Source organism: Thamnophis elegans, chromosome 6, assembly GCF_009769535.1.
Source record: "Thamnophis elegans isolate rThaEle1 chromosome 6, rThaEle1.pri, whole genome shotgun sequence".
Taxonomy (NCBI): Eukaryota; Metazoa; Chordata; class Lepidosauria; order Squamata; family Colubridae; genus Thamnophis; species Thamnophis elegans.
In genome coordinates, this window is record NC_045546.1 from 3,631,912 (window position 1) to 3,646,263 (window position 14,352).

General features: G+C 44.9%; 1 protein-coding gene across 1 annotated transcript in view; it reads right to left on the reverse strand.

Moving 5' to 3' along the window:
• Positions 1-165: 165 nt before the first annotated feature.
• LOC116510231 (remodeling and spacing factor 1-like) overlaps positions 166-14,352 on the reverse strand; it is a 40,894-nt gene continuing 26,707 nt past the window's right edge. Inside the window, 8 exon segments of the mRNA XM_032219701.1 lie at positions 166-577; positions 579-1,971; positions 4,307-4,334; positions 4,337-4,404; positions 4,407-4,450; positions 6,970-7,175; positions 9,188-9,280; positions 11,652-11,743. Of these exon segments, the coding sequence (XP_032075592.1) occupies positions 166-577; positions 579-1,971; positions 4,307-4,334; positions 4,337-4,404; positions 4,407-4,450; positions 6,970-7,175; positions 9,188-9,280; positions 11,652-11,708 (2,301 nt within the window). The 5' untranslated portion in view covers positions 11,709-11,743.

Below are 14,352 nucleotides of genomic sequence, written 5' to 3' on the forward strand. Positions count from 1 at the left end.
TTTTACTGCAGCCTGATTCAGCAGGAACAGCTGACTGGCGGTGAATCAGCCTCCCGGAATACCCCCAATCAGCTGTTCCAGGCTGCAGGGATTGCCAGAAACCATCGCCTCCTCCATGCCTCGTGTTTTCGGCTACATTCCGTATTTTGGGGTGGGGAGTGCGTCTTATACTCCGAAAAATACAGTAAAACAATTACCCTGATATGCATAGTTTAGAATGAGGGCTTGCTTTCCTCTCCGGGTTTTTAACCGCCATCCCCAAAACGGCCGCAATCCCTTCTGAAATTTCACCTTGTGGGCTTTAGAGTTCGTCTCCTTCTCTTGCTTTTTCGAGTCTTCTTTCTTTTCCTGCTTTTGCACGGAGGCCACTTTTTCGTCCTCTTCCTCGCTTCGTTTCTTCTCGGATTTCTGATCGCGAGTCTCTACGACCTTGGGAGTCGGTTTCGATATCCGGGGGGACCGTCTTAAAATGCGTCCAACGCTGACCACCTCCTCTTCCTTCCCAGCGGCCGCGTTCAAAGGCTTGGCCGGGAGCGGGTCGTTTTTTTTCCGGCTGGAGATTCGGATCGTTAGCTTACCCGTCTTTCTGCCTCTCAGAGGTTAATTCCCTGTTCTCGGTGAGAGAACTTTCTTCTTCGGAAATCAGCTTGTATTTACACTTGGTTTTTACAGATTCTTTCTTCGTCTCGGATGGAAGTTCCTTGACGGAGGTTGGAAGGGCATCCGTGGTCGGCCGCTCTCCTTCTTGAGATTCGGAGTCCTTGGGCGTTTCCGCCTCCTGCTCCTGACTCGCTTGCCTTTGATCGGCGAAAGTGATTTGGGAATCGGAGTCTTCTTTTTCCACCACGGGTTTCTTAAACGAAAGGACTGAAACAGAAGATGGAGTGGCATCCAAACCAGCCAAGGCTGCTGTTTTCTCGTCCGAAGGACCAGTTTTTTTCAAATCGTCGGCGTCGGAAACCAGGACCGACTCTTTAGGAGAGGGTAGCTTGGTGGGCTTTTCCAAGCTGTCTTTGGAAAGTATCACGCTGTCCTTTACTCTAAGAGAGTCTTCAATCTTGGGAGGATCTCCCGCTTTGGAAAGATTCTCGGCCACCCCGTCCGACTTCTTCGCCTCCAGCTGTTTTTCGCTCCCTTTGGGGCCCGTATCCTCCCGTAAAGGCACGATCACTCCCACGGCCTCCTTCGTGGGATGCAAAATGCATCTCTCGACATCGCTGGTCCTGACGATGGTGCTGATACCCTCTTGGACCCGTTCCTCTCCGAGCCCGTTTTTCTCCTTCGGCAGAACGGCAGCCTCTTCCTTCAGGCAAGGCGAACGCTCCAATCGGTTATTCGCCACGAGTTTCTCGCAACCCAATTCCCCGTTGACCAGGAACTTCCCGTCGGTGATGGTGGGGACCCTCTTAAAGGTCTCCTCCTCGGGTTTGCCTCCGTCCTCTTTCGAAACGTCTTTTGTCGGCGTGATGCATTTCCGCAAGGGCGCTTTCAGCGGGCTGTCGAAATCATCCGTCAGCTTGATTTCTCGTTTTTTCAGGGGGATCTTGGCCTGCTGGTCGTTTTTAAGTTTCTCGTTCTCCTCCGCTGTTCTCTCCGTCACGTCTTGCGGGGTTTTGACGCTGACGCAGAACTCGATCCTCTCGGGTTCGAGGGCTGTTCTCTCCGCGTTGCTGTTCACCTCTCGGGAGTCTTTTGGCTCCGGCTTGTTCTCCTTCGCTTCCGCTTTAGCCGGCTTGACGTTCTCTTTGAAAGAGTCGTTTTCGTCTTTGGTAGCTTGCACTTCCCCGCGGTTCTCCGGAGGCTTTTCGAGTTTTACGATAACGGGGAGCTTTATGATGTCTCTCTCTTCCACTTTCTCTACTTTGATCTTCTTTTCCTCTGCCGGGGCGGCAGGAGGTGGAAGGTTTTCGCAGGGCTGTGGCGGTCCCTCTGTTGGCTCCTTTTTTTCTTCCTTCACCTTCAATTCGCCTTCTGCTTATAATAAAAAAAAGAGACAGAATAAATTTAGAACAAGGATCAACATTAATTATACCCAGCTCAGATCACAGACATGCATGCTACTAGGGTGGTGCAGTGATTTGGACAATATTCAGAAACAATACTTAGAATGTGTACAGGACTTCAGCCACGACATCCATCTGCATCTCGTTAAAGCTGCTACTTTTCCCAGGGAGGCAAGGCTGTCCCCTGCAGCTATGATATGATTTTGGAAAAAGATGCGTCTGCTTTAAGAAGTTCCAAACAAGTGCTACCACCTATGCCCCCATATATAATCCAGGGAAAAATGCAGCTGTTTTAAAGAGCAGCACATAGGTGCTGCATCTGTGTCCCCATATGATATCAAATAATCCAGGGGAAAGACACAGCTGCTTTAAAGAATTGCAGATAGCGGTACATCTGTGTCCCCTTATATCATATAATTGAAGGAAAAGACACAGCTGCTTTAAAGAGTCACGGATAGATGATATATTTGTGCCCCCATATTTTTCAAAGCTCCTTTTGGGAAGTGAATTCAAATGACGACAAGATTATGACTCAGAATAGCAAATCATATCCATACAAATGTCATCGCTTCCCCTATGAGAATCCTAGGAATGATATTTTGATATGTTAAGCTTTTTCTTCTACACATTCGTCGTTGATCCCACCTCATCTTCCTCCAAGGTGCACACTCCATTCTCAGGTTTCTACAAGAAGGAAAAATTCTGGGATCTCAATTCCGCACATTGTAAAGTTAGCAAAATTGAAAAACACGGCTCTAGGCAACAGAAGTAAAAAGATTAGCTGGGCAATTTTGTGTACGTCTATCGTAAAGGGTAAGGGATATGATGGCTCAGTGGCTAAGACACTGAGCTTGTCAATCAGAAAGATTGGCAGTTCGGCGGTTCTTATCCCTTGCACCGCGTAAGGGAGTGAGGTTCCCGTGACTTCTCCCAGCTTCTGCCAACCTAGCAGTTCGAAAGCACGTAAAAAATGCAAGTAGAAAAATAGGAACCACCTTTGGTGGGAAGGGAACAGCATTCCGTGCGCCTTCGGTATTTAGTCATGCCAGCCACATGACCACAGAGACGTTTTCGGACAGCGCTGGCTCTTTGGTTTTGAAACGGAGATGAGCACCGCCCCCTAGAGTCGGGAACGACTAGCACATATGTGTTAGGGGAACCTTTACCTTATCATAAGGGCTGGGCAGCTTGCTAAACCTTCATGGGCGTGAACAAATGAGGCTATCTGGTGGCTTCTGTCTTTTGCAATAGTGGTGACATGCAGACAACACCACATATGTATAACTGCCATTTGTGTCCTGATCAGGGCACACTTGAAGACCTCCTGGAAGGTGTGACAGAACACAATTTTGGGCAAGATCTGTTTCAGTTGTACATATCTTAATCTTGTACTTTAGATTTTATCTTGCATGGTATGCCTTATTTTAATTGTGATGCTTCTGACACGGGTAAACAAGCAAAACATGTGTATGCCAACAGCGTGACCAGAATGGCTTATCCTGCACCTGTCTCTGGAACAAGGCCCTTCAGAATTGTATTCCTCTTGGTAGAAGTTTAGTTTAGCTTACTTTATATTGTCACTGCACCTCGTACAACGAAATTAAATGCCATCTTCAGTGTACATCATACATAAGAAAACTATAAAAAATAGAAACAAAAACACACATCCTTCGCATTCTACACAATTGAATTGAACACCCCTGGTATTGCATTAATACTGCACTATGCAGTAGAATTCAATATAGTTACTGCCCTGGGATAGAAGTTGGTTTTTTCAGCCTATTATTCCTGGTTTTTATTGTCCTGAACCAGCTGCCAGATGGTAATAGTTAAAAAAAAAGGGGGAGCTCAGGATGAGATGGATCTTTAAGAATGTTTTGAACTTTCTTAAGGCAGCAGGAGCTATAAAGCTTTTCCAAAGAGGGGAGGGGGCAACCCATGATCCTTTGGGCCATGACGTCGACCCTCTGGAGTGCTGTCCGATCTGCCACTGTACAATTGGCAAAGCCATAGGGACAGTAAATTAAAATACTAGTGTTTGTCCACATCAGAAGAAAAGGCCCAGTTAGGTTTCTGTGAGCCGAATTCAACTTCCAAATACTTTGGCTCTGCAACAATTAAAAGTCAGTTAGCCGAGCTTTTGAAACTTTAAGACGTTAAGAAGAATCAATAGGCCCTCTTGAAGGACGCTTATTATGGGACTTCACTAACCCACAGTGGTGGCTCGAGTGCCAATTCTCAAGAGGAGTAAATAGAAACACAGACTGCCCACCGGGGCAGGATAAGAAGAATTCAATTCCAACCTTGCGTTGCCGTCCCTTCCTCTTTTTGGCCTCTTCTTCTTCAGTGCTAGGACTCTCTTGCAAAGAGTTATCCTGGGTTTTCAACAGGGCAGGATCAATTGTGCTTTCAGGAGCTCCAGAGTTTCGGCCAGCTCATTTCGGCTTCTGGATGAAAAATAAGACATGCACCAAACCTCAGAAAAATAGCAGCCTTACGTAATGTGCCACTCACTCCTGCCCAAATCTGCCTGCCTGCAGTTGCTTGCCAACCTTTGCAAGCAAGGGGGAGAGGAAGGGAAAATATCCGGCCTGGGAAACACAACGGACTATCTCAGTTTTTTTTTTGTTTTTTGTTTTAAATCTAGATCTGTGTTTCCCAACTGGAATAAATTCTCCACCTCAGCTGAGTGGGGAATTCTGGGATCTGAAGACCACATGTGTTAAAAATTGTTAAGTTTTAGAAAACCCTGATCCGGAACGATTATTAAGAGTTGCATCAATCTGAATCTTTTTCTCAGATCTTTTTAATTTTTAACTTTTCAGTTTTTGTGAGTTTACAATATAAAGTACAAAAATATAAAAGCAAACAGTAGGAAAAAGAGGGCATGCAAAGGGGAAGGGAGAAATGTAGAAAAGGAAGGGGAAGAGGAAAAAAAGGTGTTGGCTTCCGACCGCCTTTGGTGCAGTATAATAAAATAATAACATCAAACCTCAACTTTTTACTTTTACAAAATAGTAGAAACTAGATGTTTCTATAACAACAAAATCTATCAAATCGGTAAAGCCCAAAACCAAAGTTTCATTTGTTTTCTACCTCAAGCACAAAGTCCAGAAGTGGTTTCCAAGTAGAAACAGACCAATTTCTCAGATATATTTGCGGTGCTTAGCAGGATCCAATATTTTGAACCCCAAACATTTAATCGGAGCAAGAATCGGAATTCACTTTCCAGCTGATGGGAAAAGCCCGAATCCCTGGCTATATTTTTAACCCTTAGTAAGGGTTAAATTCTTTATTTTTTTTTCCATGTAAAGGAGTATATCATGTTGCAGGCCCCAAGAGGCAGCTGTTAAGAATCTTTAACCATGCTGCAGGCAGAGTTTGGAAACTCATAGCTATTTTCTTTGGAAAAATTATCTGAGTATGGCCTAACTTGCTGGTAGTCTGTTTTTTTTTTTAAAAAAAAACACCACCACCACCAGTCCATTCTTCCTCAACCTAATGCCCTCCAAATACACTACATTTACCGTATTTTTCAGAGTATAAGACCCACCTTTTTCCCTCAAAAAAGAAGCTGAAAATCTGGGTGCGTCTTATACACTGAATACAGCATTTTTGGCCTCATGAAACTCCATCCCCTTCACCAAAATGGCCGTGCTTGCTTGTAGGAAGCTTTCAGAGTCCTCTTGGGGGCTGGGGAGGGCAGAAATGAGTGAAAAACGGGCCATTCTTTGCTCAATTCCACGCTTCCCAGCCCCCAGGAGCATTCTATAAGCCTCCTAAAGGGTATGCATGCCCTTTTTTTGACAAAAAACGGGCCCATTTTTGCGAAAAAGGGCCGTTTTTTGCTCGTTTTTGCCCCCCCCCCCAACTCCCAGACGCACTCTACAAGCTCCCTAAAGGTTATTCATGCCCTTTTTGGGGAAGAAAAAAAAACCTGGGCTCGTTTTTGTGAAAAACGGGCCATTTTGGGGAGGTTTGCAGAATGCAAAAACTTTGTTTAAAAAATTTGCCTCTTCAAACCTTGGTGCGTCTTATACTCCCAGCCTTCTACAGTCAGCAAGCTTGAGTGATATCTATGGAGATTCTGAGTCATCCAAGCCATGGTTCTCCCAAAGGTGCCTTTCAAAAAGCAACTGGACTTTTGTTTCTTTCCTTTGTTTGTTTGTTTGTTTGTTTATTATATTTATATGCCGCCCTTTTCCCCCGAAGGGGACTCAGGGCGGCTCACAACTCAAACCAGGGAAGGGGGATACAGACAAAGATTAAAAACGACACATAACAATGCATGATTTAAAACACGCGACAGTCATACCATTCGAGACGGGGGGAACAGCTCTTTAGCCCCAGGCCTGTCAGAACAGCCAGGTTTTAAGGGCTTTGCGGAAGGCCTGGAGGGTGGTGAGGGTTCGAATCTCCACGGGGAGCTTGTTCCAGAGGGTCGGAGCAGCCACAGAGAAGGCTCTCCTCCGGGTAGTCGCCAGTCGACACTGGCCGGCGGATGGAATTCGGAGGAGGCCTAATCTGTGGGATCTAATCAGTCTAGTGGAGGTGATTGGCATCAGGCGGTCCCTCAAGTACCCAGGTCCAATACCATGAAGGGCTTTATAAGTGACGACTAGCGCCTTGAAGCGTATCCGGAGACCAATAGGCAGCCAGTGCAGCTCGCGGAGGATAGGTGAACCGAGGTGCACCCACGATCGCTCACGCGGCTGCATTCTGGACAAGCTGGAGTCTCCGAATGCTCCGAAGGACCAATTTTCCTTGCTGTCGACCAATAGACTGCAAGGAATATAAATCCTCCCATCCTCCACCATTCAGCCAGAACTGAAGAAGCTTCTTGAATGAGAAGCAAAACGTCTTCAAGGGGAAACGGTCCAGTTGCCTCTTGAAAAAAAAGCACCTTTGGGGACCAGAAGGCCGAGGAGCACCAGGTTAACCAAGCAGCCGGAAATGAAACAGTTACCTGACGATGCACTTCCACGAAGTTCCCTCTGGATCGTCCTGCTCTTCCACGTACATGCGGACGTTATGCTCTTGGTCCAGCTGGTACCAGTAGGTCAAACCATCTTTGTCTCGGCCGAGGGGCTGAAGGCGCATGGCGTCGGCATCTTCCTCGTTGATGATGTTCTTAAACTTTAGATTGTCATCAAACTGGCATTCGCAAAGGTACTTGAGGAGAGACAGGAAGGGGAGGGGAAAAAAAGGAGAAGCAGAGCTTTCAAACATTTTCAGGAAGATCCAAAGTGCATTCCTTCAACGTACCATATTTTTCGGAGTATAAGACGCACCTTTCCCACCCAAAAAAAGAGGGTGAAAATCTGGGTGCGTCTTATACACTGAATACAGCATTTTTTGCCTCCCGAAACCCCGCCCGCTTCGCAAAAAAATGGACGTCCAGAGGGTTTGGGAGGCCTGCAAAGAGCTCCTGGGGGCCGGGGAGGGCAAAAACGAGCAAAAAACAGACCATTTCCACCCCCCCCCCCAGCCCCCAGCAGCACTCTACAAGCCTCCTAAAGGCTATGCATATCCTTTTTTGGCAACAAAACGGGCCAGTTTTCATGAAAAGCAGGCACTCCCTGACTTACAACAGTTCGTTTGAGTGACCGTTCATAGTTACCACGGCACTAGAAAAAGTGACTTATGAGCATTTTTTACACTTACGACCGCTGCAGCATCCCACCCCGTGATCAAAATTTGGATCCTTACCACTGGTTTGTATTAGTGACGGCTGTAGCGTCCCTGAGGCCATGTGAACCCCTTTTGCGACCTTCTGACCGGCAAAGCCAATGGGGAAGCCAGCTTCACTACTTAACAACCGTGTGATTAACTTCAACAACTGCAGAGATTCGCTTAACAACTGGGGCAAAGAAAGGTCGTAAAATAGGGAGGAACTCGCTCCACAACTGTTTCACTTAGCGACAGAAATGTGGGGGTTCAATTGTCATCGTAAGTAGAGGACTACCTGTGGTTTTATGCTATGGGGCTATAAATTTCCTTGTGTCTTTTATGGGTCACCTCAAGTGGCACAGGGGTTAAATGCAGCACTGCAGGGGTTAAATGCAGCACTGCAGGCTACTTCAGCTGACTACAATTCTGCAGTTCGGCTGTTCAAATCTCACCGGCTCAGGGTTGACTCAGCCTTCCATCCTTCTGAGGTGGGTAAAATGAGGACCCGGATTGTTGTTGGGGGCAATATGCTGACTCTGTAAACCGCTTAGAGAGGGCTGAAAGCCCTATGAAGCGGTATATAAGTCTAACTGCTATTGCTATGAGCCGAGATGGCGCAGTGGTTAGGGTGCAGTACTGCAGGCCACTTCAGCTGACTGTTATCTGCAGTTCAGCGGTTCTAATCTCACCGGCTCAAGGTTGACTCAGCCTTCCATCCTTCCGAGGTGGGTGAAATGAGGACCCAGACTGTGGGGGCGATATGCTGACTCTGTAAACCGCTTAGAGAGGGCTGGAAGCCCTATGAAGCGGTATATAAGTCTAACTGCTATTGCTATGAGCCGAGATGGCGCAGTGGTTAGGGTGCAGTACTGCAGGCCACTTCAGGCCACTTCAGCTGACTGTTATCTGCAGTTCAGCGGTTCAAATCTCACCGGCTCAAGGTTGACTCAGCCTTCCATCTTTCCGAGGTGGGTAAAATGAGAACCCGGATTGTTGGGGGCGATATGCTGACTCTGTAAACCACTTAGAGAGGGCTGGAAGCCCTACGAAGCGGTATATAAGTCTAACTGCTATTGCTATTGCTAAGTGCTATTTTTCTAATTTAGAAGGAACACATTCAATAGAGTGGTGCACATTTTCAAAATGATTCAGAAAACCAACCAACTCAAGGCGGCCAACTCAACGTGGGGGAACTTGGTGCAGGACAATTTAACAATTCTATTAAATTATTTAAAACAAATTAAAGAAATATTTTAATGTTTGCCATTCACATTTCATTCTGTCTCTCCTTTCCCATCCTTTAACGATTCTATTCCGCTATTCCTTTAATATTAGCGTAGTGGTGAATTGTCCCTGACCCCTTTAAAATGGGTAGGAACGCAAGGCCTCTTTAAAGCAGCTGCGTCTTTTGTGGGGGGGGGGGGGGAGAGGGAGGAGGCTTCTGTTTCTATGTTTGTCGTAGCTTGCAAGCCGAGTAGGAAACAGAACAGCGCTACCGAGAAAAAGAACAATACCTTCAAAATTCCCAGTTTGCATTCGGTGCTCATTTCAAGGTATCCTTTCTTCTCCATCTCCCACGCCCAGGTGCTGTTGAAGTCTTGACACATCTACAAGGCAAACTTTTAGATTAAGTACTGAGGAATCTTTCCGCCACCGCAAGCACACACGATACATTTCCTGTCAGATCCAATTGTATTTTCCGGTGTCTCTGGAAAGAAAGTAGGAATCAAGACTTGGAGGTGAAGTGGGAGGTGAGTTGCTGGCATACTCCTAGTTGATCAAAATTTTAATGCTGCAATAGCAGGGGTGTCAAACACAATGCCCAAGGGGCCAAATCCGGCCCGTGATGTTGGTTGGAACCTGGCCTACAGGGCCGTCCTGGAAAATGGAAGGGGCCAGCTCGCGTTTCTTCAGCCCGGTCTACAGTGTGAGGAGGAAATATGCTAGCAGTTTGGGGAGTGGCGTCAAGCTGGCCATGCCCACCCAGTTGACCACACCCACCCAGTCAGCCATGCCCCTGAGGCCAACCACAGCCCTGATGCGGCCCTCCATGAAATTCAGTTTGACACCCCTGTGCTATAGTCTCCCGTGACTCACAACAACTTATAGTAATCTATGCGCTACTAAAACTCTCCCTGACATGACATTTCACTGGGCGAAATGGTTTATGCTCCAATCTTAACTATCTCAAAAAAAGTGGGGATATATATCCTGTTGTTGATAAATAATTTTAATAAGGAGGTAATCAAAAATTGGTATATATATATATATATATGAAGTGAGTATTTAGAATACCTTGTTGAAAAATGAAGGAATAACATTTTTGTTTGACTGTATGATGTACAAAGACAATAATGAACATAAGCATACTCGATGGATGATTGGTGGGATTATACATAATTGAAAATAGTGACATATAAATATAAACAGTTGGTAAATTCTTTTATACTGTAAAAATATTCAGAATGGGATAAGTGATTATATTTATTTATTTATTATTTATTATTAAAATTTATATGCCGCCCAATCCCGAAGGACTCCGGGCGGCTTACAAAAGAAGAAAAAGAGAAAGAACAGAATAAGAAAAAAAAAGACAGTTTAAAATCGCAAAGCACATGCATTCATTCTAACTGGGGCTGGACCTCAACAATGAGGTCAACAGCCCCAGGCCGGCCGGAACAGCCAGGTTTTTACAGGTATATCATTATTAAAAAGACAATCAAGAATGTAAGGGAATTAGGTTTATTGAAAAGAAAGAAATATTAATCATAATTGAATATATGTTGTACAATGAAAGTGAGGTATCTAGTTATATTACGTGGCACGACAAAATTGCGCTCGTCAAAATAGCGGTGATAAAATCGCGTCGCTAAAGCCGCGACGTCATCACCGCGCGTCATCACCGCCGCGACAACAGTGTGGCAACAGAAGGGCGCTTTAAAACAGCGCCGCAGCAGAAAGCCGATTTAAATTAAGGTAAGGGTTAGGATTAGGTTTAGGGGTTTGCTTTAGGGTTTGCTTTAGGGTTAGGTTTAGAGTTAGGTTTAGGGTACTGAGTGCTTCGGAAGGCGCGGATTTGCCCTCCGCGATTATGTCATTGTGGTAGGGTCGCGTTTTTCCTTAGCGCTTCGAACGGCGCGGATTAGCCCTTCGCGCTTATGTCTCCGCGGATAAGGGCTTCACGGTATCGTGGTGGAACCGTTATATTAGACAGAAAATCTGTGATTGTATATGTAATTGAGAATATGGATGCAAAAACACTTGTAACCAAATGACACGCTGTATGTAACGGATGAGAATTTTTTAATGTTGTTTTTTATGTTTAAAATTTTTTAAAAAATGCAAAAAAAAAAAAAGCGGGGAACCATTTGCCGTTTCCCCCAGATTGGACAGAATCAAAGTCTCTTTGGAGTTGAGCTCAACTCCTGGTGATTTTCATGCATATAATCGTAGGTCCATACATCCTTCTTGGGAGAAAGAGAGAAACGTTTCGCCGCTTCCTTTTCTTGGGATGACTTTTGATTTCCCAATCTACAGGCTTGGCATTTCCTGGTGGTTCCTATTCAATTACTGAGCCAGTTCAAAACTGGTTTTATCGGATGAGACACGCTAGGTGCTTTTCATCTATCTGGGCGAAGCAGAGAACCAGGTATTTTAAAACACAAAGGGCAACATTGCCCAAATGTGGTTGGACACACAAGGGATTTGTCTTAGGTATATAAGCTCTCAACATACATAAAGGAAAAATAAAATATATTCATCAAGAACCAGGAAATACAGCACTTAGCGATAGTCATAGGTTACTAATAAGCAATCAAACCGTACTAAGAAACAAATAAAGCAATATAAATTACAGGTGCTCAGTTCAGATCACAAATCCACGCAGACGTTTTTCACTTTAGATGGGATATTATTAAACACTGTGAAGCTCTCATCATCCAATATTATATTTTCCAAAGGAATATAAAATCGATATACCCTGATCAAGTATTTTTCCCATCGGTCGGCGGTGACGGATTTCCCAATCTTCCTCATCAGTTTCAGATGCAGTTCGACCAATTCTCGTGGAACTAGGAAGAAAAAGGAGGAAAAGTCGGTTTGTTCGCTTGCTTAAAGAAATGCAACAGAGAAATGAAACTACATAGTAAATAGAAGTGTATTATCAATTGTGAAATGGTTTTCTGCTTTGCTCTTGAACATAAATGCTATTTCTGTTACATTTCTCTACTTTTATAATTCTGTGAGGCAAGCATACAACCTCCAAGAATAATATCTCCACATTCAACCAGTTTCCAATATATAAAACCAGGTTAATTAAGAAGTGTTACCATTAATAGCATAGCTTGCATAATCCTTCCCAATAATTAAAATGAGATTCATCGTTCTAAGAAGATAATATTCTAATTTTATTAGTAAGTTTTCTAAGAACATCTATTCACAGGGAATCACACCAATTGTTCGATGATAAAATATATTCAGGATTTCCACTTTCGAGCATTTATTGATTTAGCAGCCAGGAGTATAAAAATACAGGTAGTCCTTGACTTACGACCACAACTGAGCCGGAAATTTCTGTTGTTAAGTGAGACACTGGTTAAATGAGTTTTGCCCGGTTTTGTGGCCTTTCTTGCAACAGCTGTTAAGTGAATCACTGCTGTTGATAAGTCAGTCACACGGCTGTTAAGCGAATCTGGCTTCCCCATTGACTTGGCTATTCAGAAGGTCGCCAAAGCCCATCACATAACTCCAGAACAGAGCAACCGTCGTAAATATGAGTCAGTTGCCAAGTGGCTGAATTTTGATCCCATGATCATGGGGATGCTGCAAAGATCGTAAGCGTGGAAAAACGGCCACAAGCCCCTTTTTTCAGCGCCGTTGTAACTTTGAACGGTCACTAAATGAACAGTGGCAAGTTGAGGACTACAAGCTCTTTGTTATTAACCGAAAGTCCTCCACTTGCAAGCAGTCACCTAACTGGCCATGAGATCCCCTTTTGTGACTTTATGGGAAGGCTGCACTAGTCCTATACAGGACTACCTGTATTCTCAAGATGACGCTGAAAAATCTCATAAAGCATTCCTTCCCTTCTTCCTTTTCCCTCTCTCCCTCCCCTTCCTTCCTTCCCCTTCTTTCTTCCTTCCCTTCTTTTTGCCACCCTCCCTCCCCTTCCTGCCATCTGCCTTCCTTTTTCCTCCCTCCCCTCCCTTCCTCTTCTTTCCTTCTTTCTTCCTTCCCTTCCTTTTGCTGTCCTCCCTCCCCTTCCTTCTTCCTTCCTTTTCCCTCCCTGCCCTTCCTTCCTCTTCTTTCCTTTCTTCCTTCCCTTCCTTTTCCTGCCCTCTCTTCCTTCTTCCTTCCTTTTCCCTCCCTCCCTCCTCTTTCTTCCTCTTCTTTCCTCCTTCCTCCCTCCGCTTCCTTCTTCTTTTTCTTTCTTCCCTCCCTTCCTTTTCCCACCCTCCCCTTCCTTCTTCCTTCCTTTTCCCTCCCTCCCCTTCCTTCCTCTTCTTTCTTTATTTATTTCTTTTTTCTTCCCTCCCTTCCTTTTCCCACCCTCCCTCCTCTTCCTTCCTTCTTCCTTCCTTTTCCCGCACCATTTCCCCTTCCTTCCTTCTTTCCTTTTCCCTCCCTCCCCTTCCTTCCTCTTCTTTCCTTCATCCTCCCTTCCTTTCCTTTTCTTCCCTCCGTCTCTCTCACACACCCCCACAGAATATGTTAGTGTTGGGGACAGATCATCATGGAGAAAATCTGTCCTTGTGATCGATAGGACTCAAAAAAGAACTTGACGGTGTCTAATTCATCCATCCATCCACCCATCCACCCATCCATCCTCTATGCGATATTATCAACTTGGCAAATCCCTGTTTTCCAACTGCCCATGGCAAATGCCCCAGTTTGGAATAGACCTGGAAGAAAAGAAATCAAAAATCAAATTGTTCCCTGATAACAAACGAAGAAATGCATTTTCAACTTGACTGCTCGGCCCCATCATGCTGAACCCTTTCCAAAATGTCTGACATTTTACACCATCCCCTTTTCACAGACGACCAACCCAAGGCTGAAAAGTCAACGAGAAGCTAAATGACACGGCGAACACCTTCGGCTATTTAAACTTACTGCAAGTAACCTCTTCCTGGATGAGCAGCCGCTACGAAAAGCTAAATTTCTGTCTTTCTTTCTTTCTTTCTTTCTTTTTTCTTTCTTTCTTTCTTCTTTCTTCCTTCCTTCCTTCTTTCTTTCTTTCTCGCATCTCCTGTTTCATGCAGCTTTATGAAAGACCGGTGGGAACAGCACAAACAGGGCCCTGGCAACAATAACTATCTCCTGCCGTAGTTCTCTGGCAAATTGTGGGAAATGGAGAACAAGCCCGAAGGCTTCTGGAGGGTGAAGGCACAACAATAACACTGGGTGAATGGGCAGTGCGGCGAGATTTCAGCCATTTCTTCCTTTTGCCATTTCTTTCTCTGTAGCTCAGGCTTAACAGGTAAAAATGAAGTCTGAACTGATTCAGAAATGATTTTTGCTCCCCCCCCCCCAGTTATTGTTGCTTTTAAAACTAGATAATCACCCAAGATCTGGGGGTGCTCCTGGACCCTAACTTTGGGCCATTAGATAAAAGCTGTGGTTAAGAACGATAACCGTTCAGATACTACTGTTAGTTTTCTCTCACAAGTGTGCAATTGTG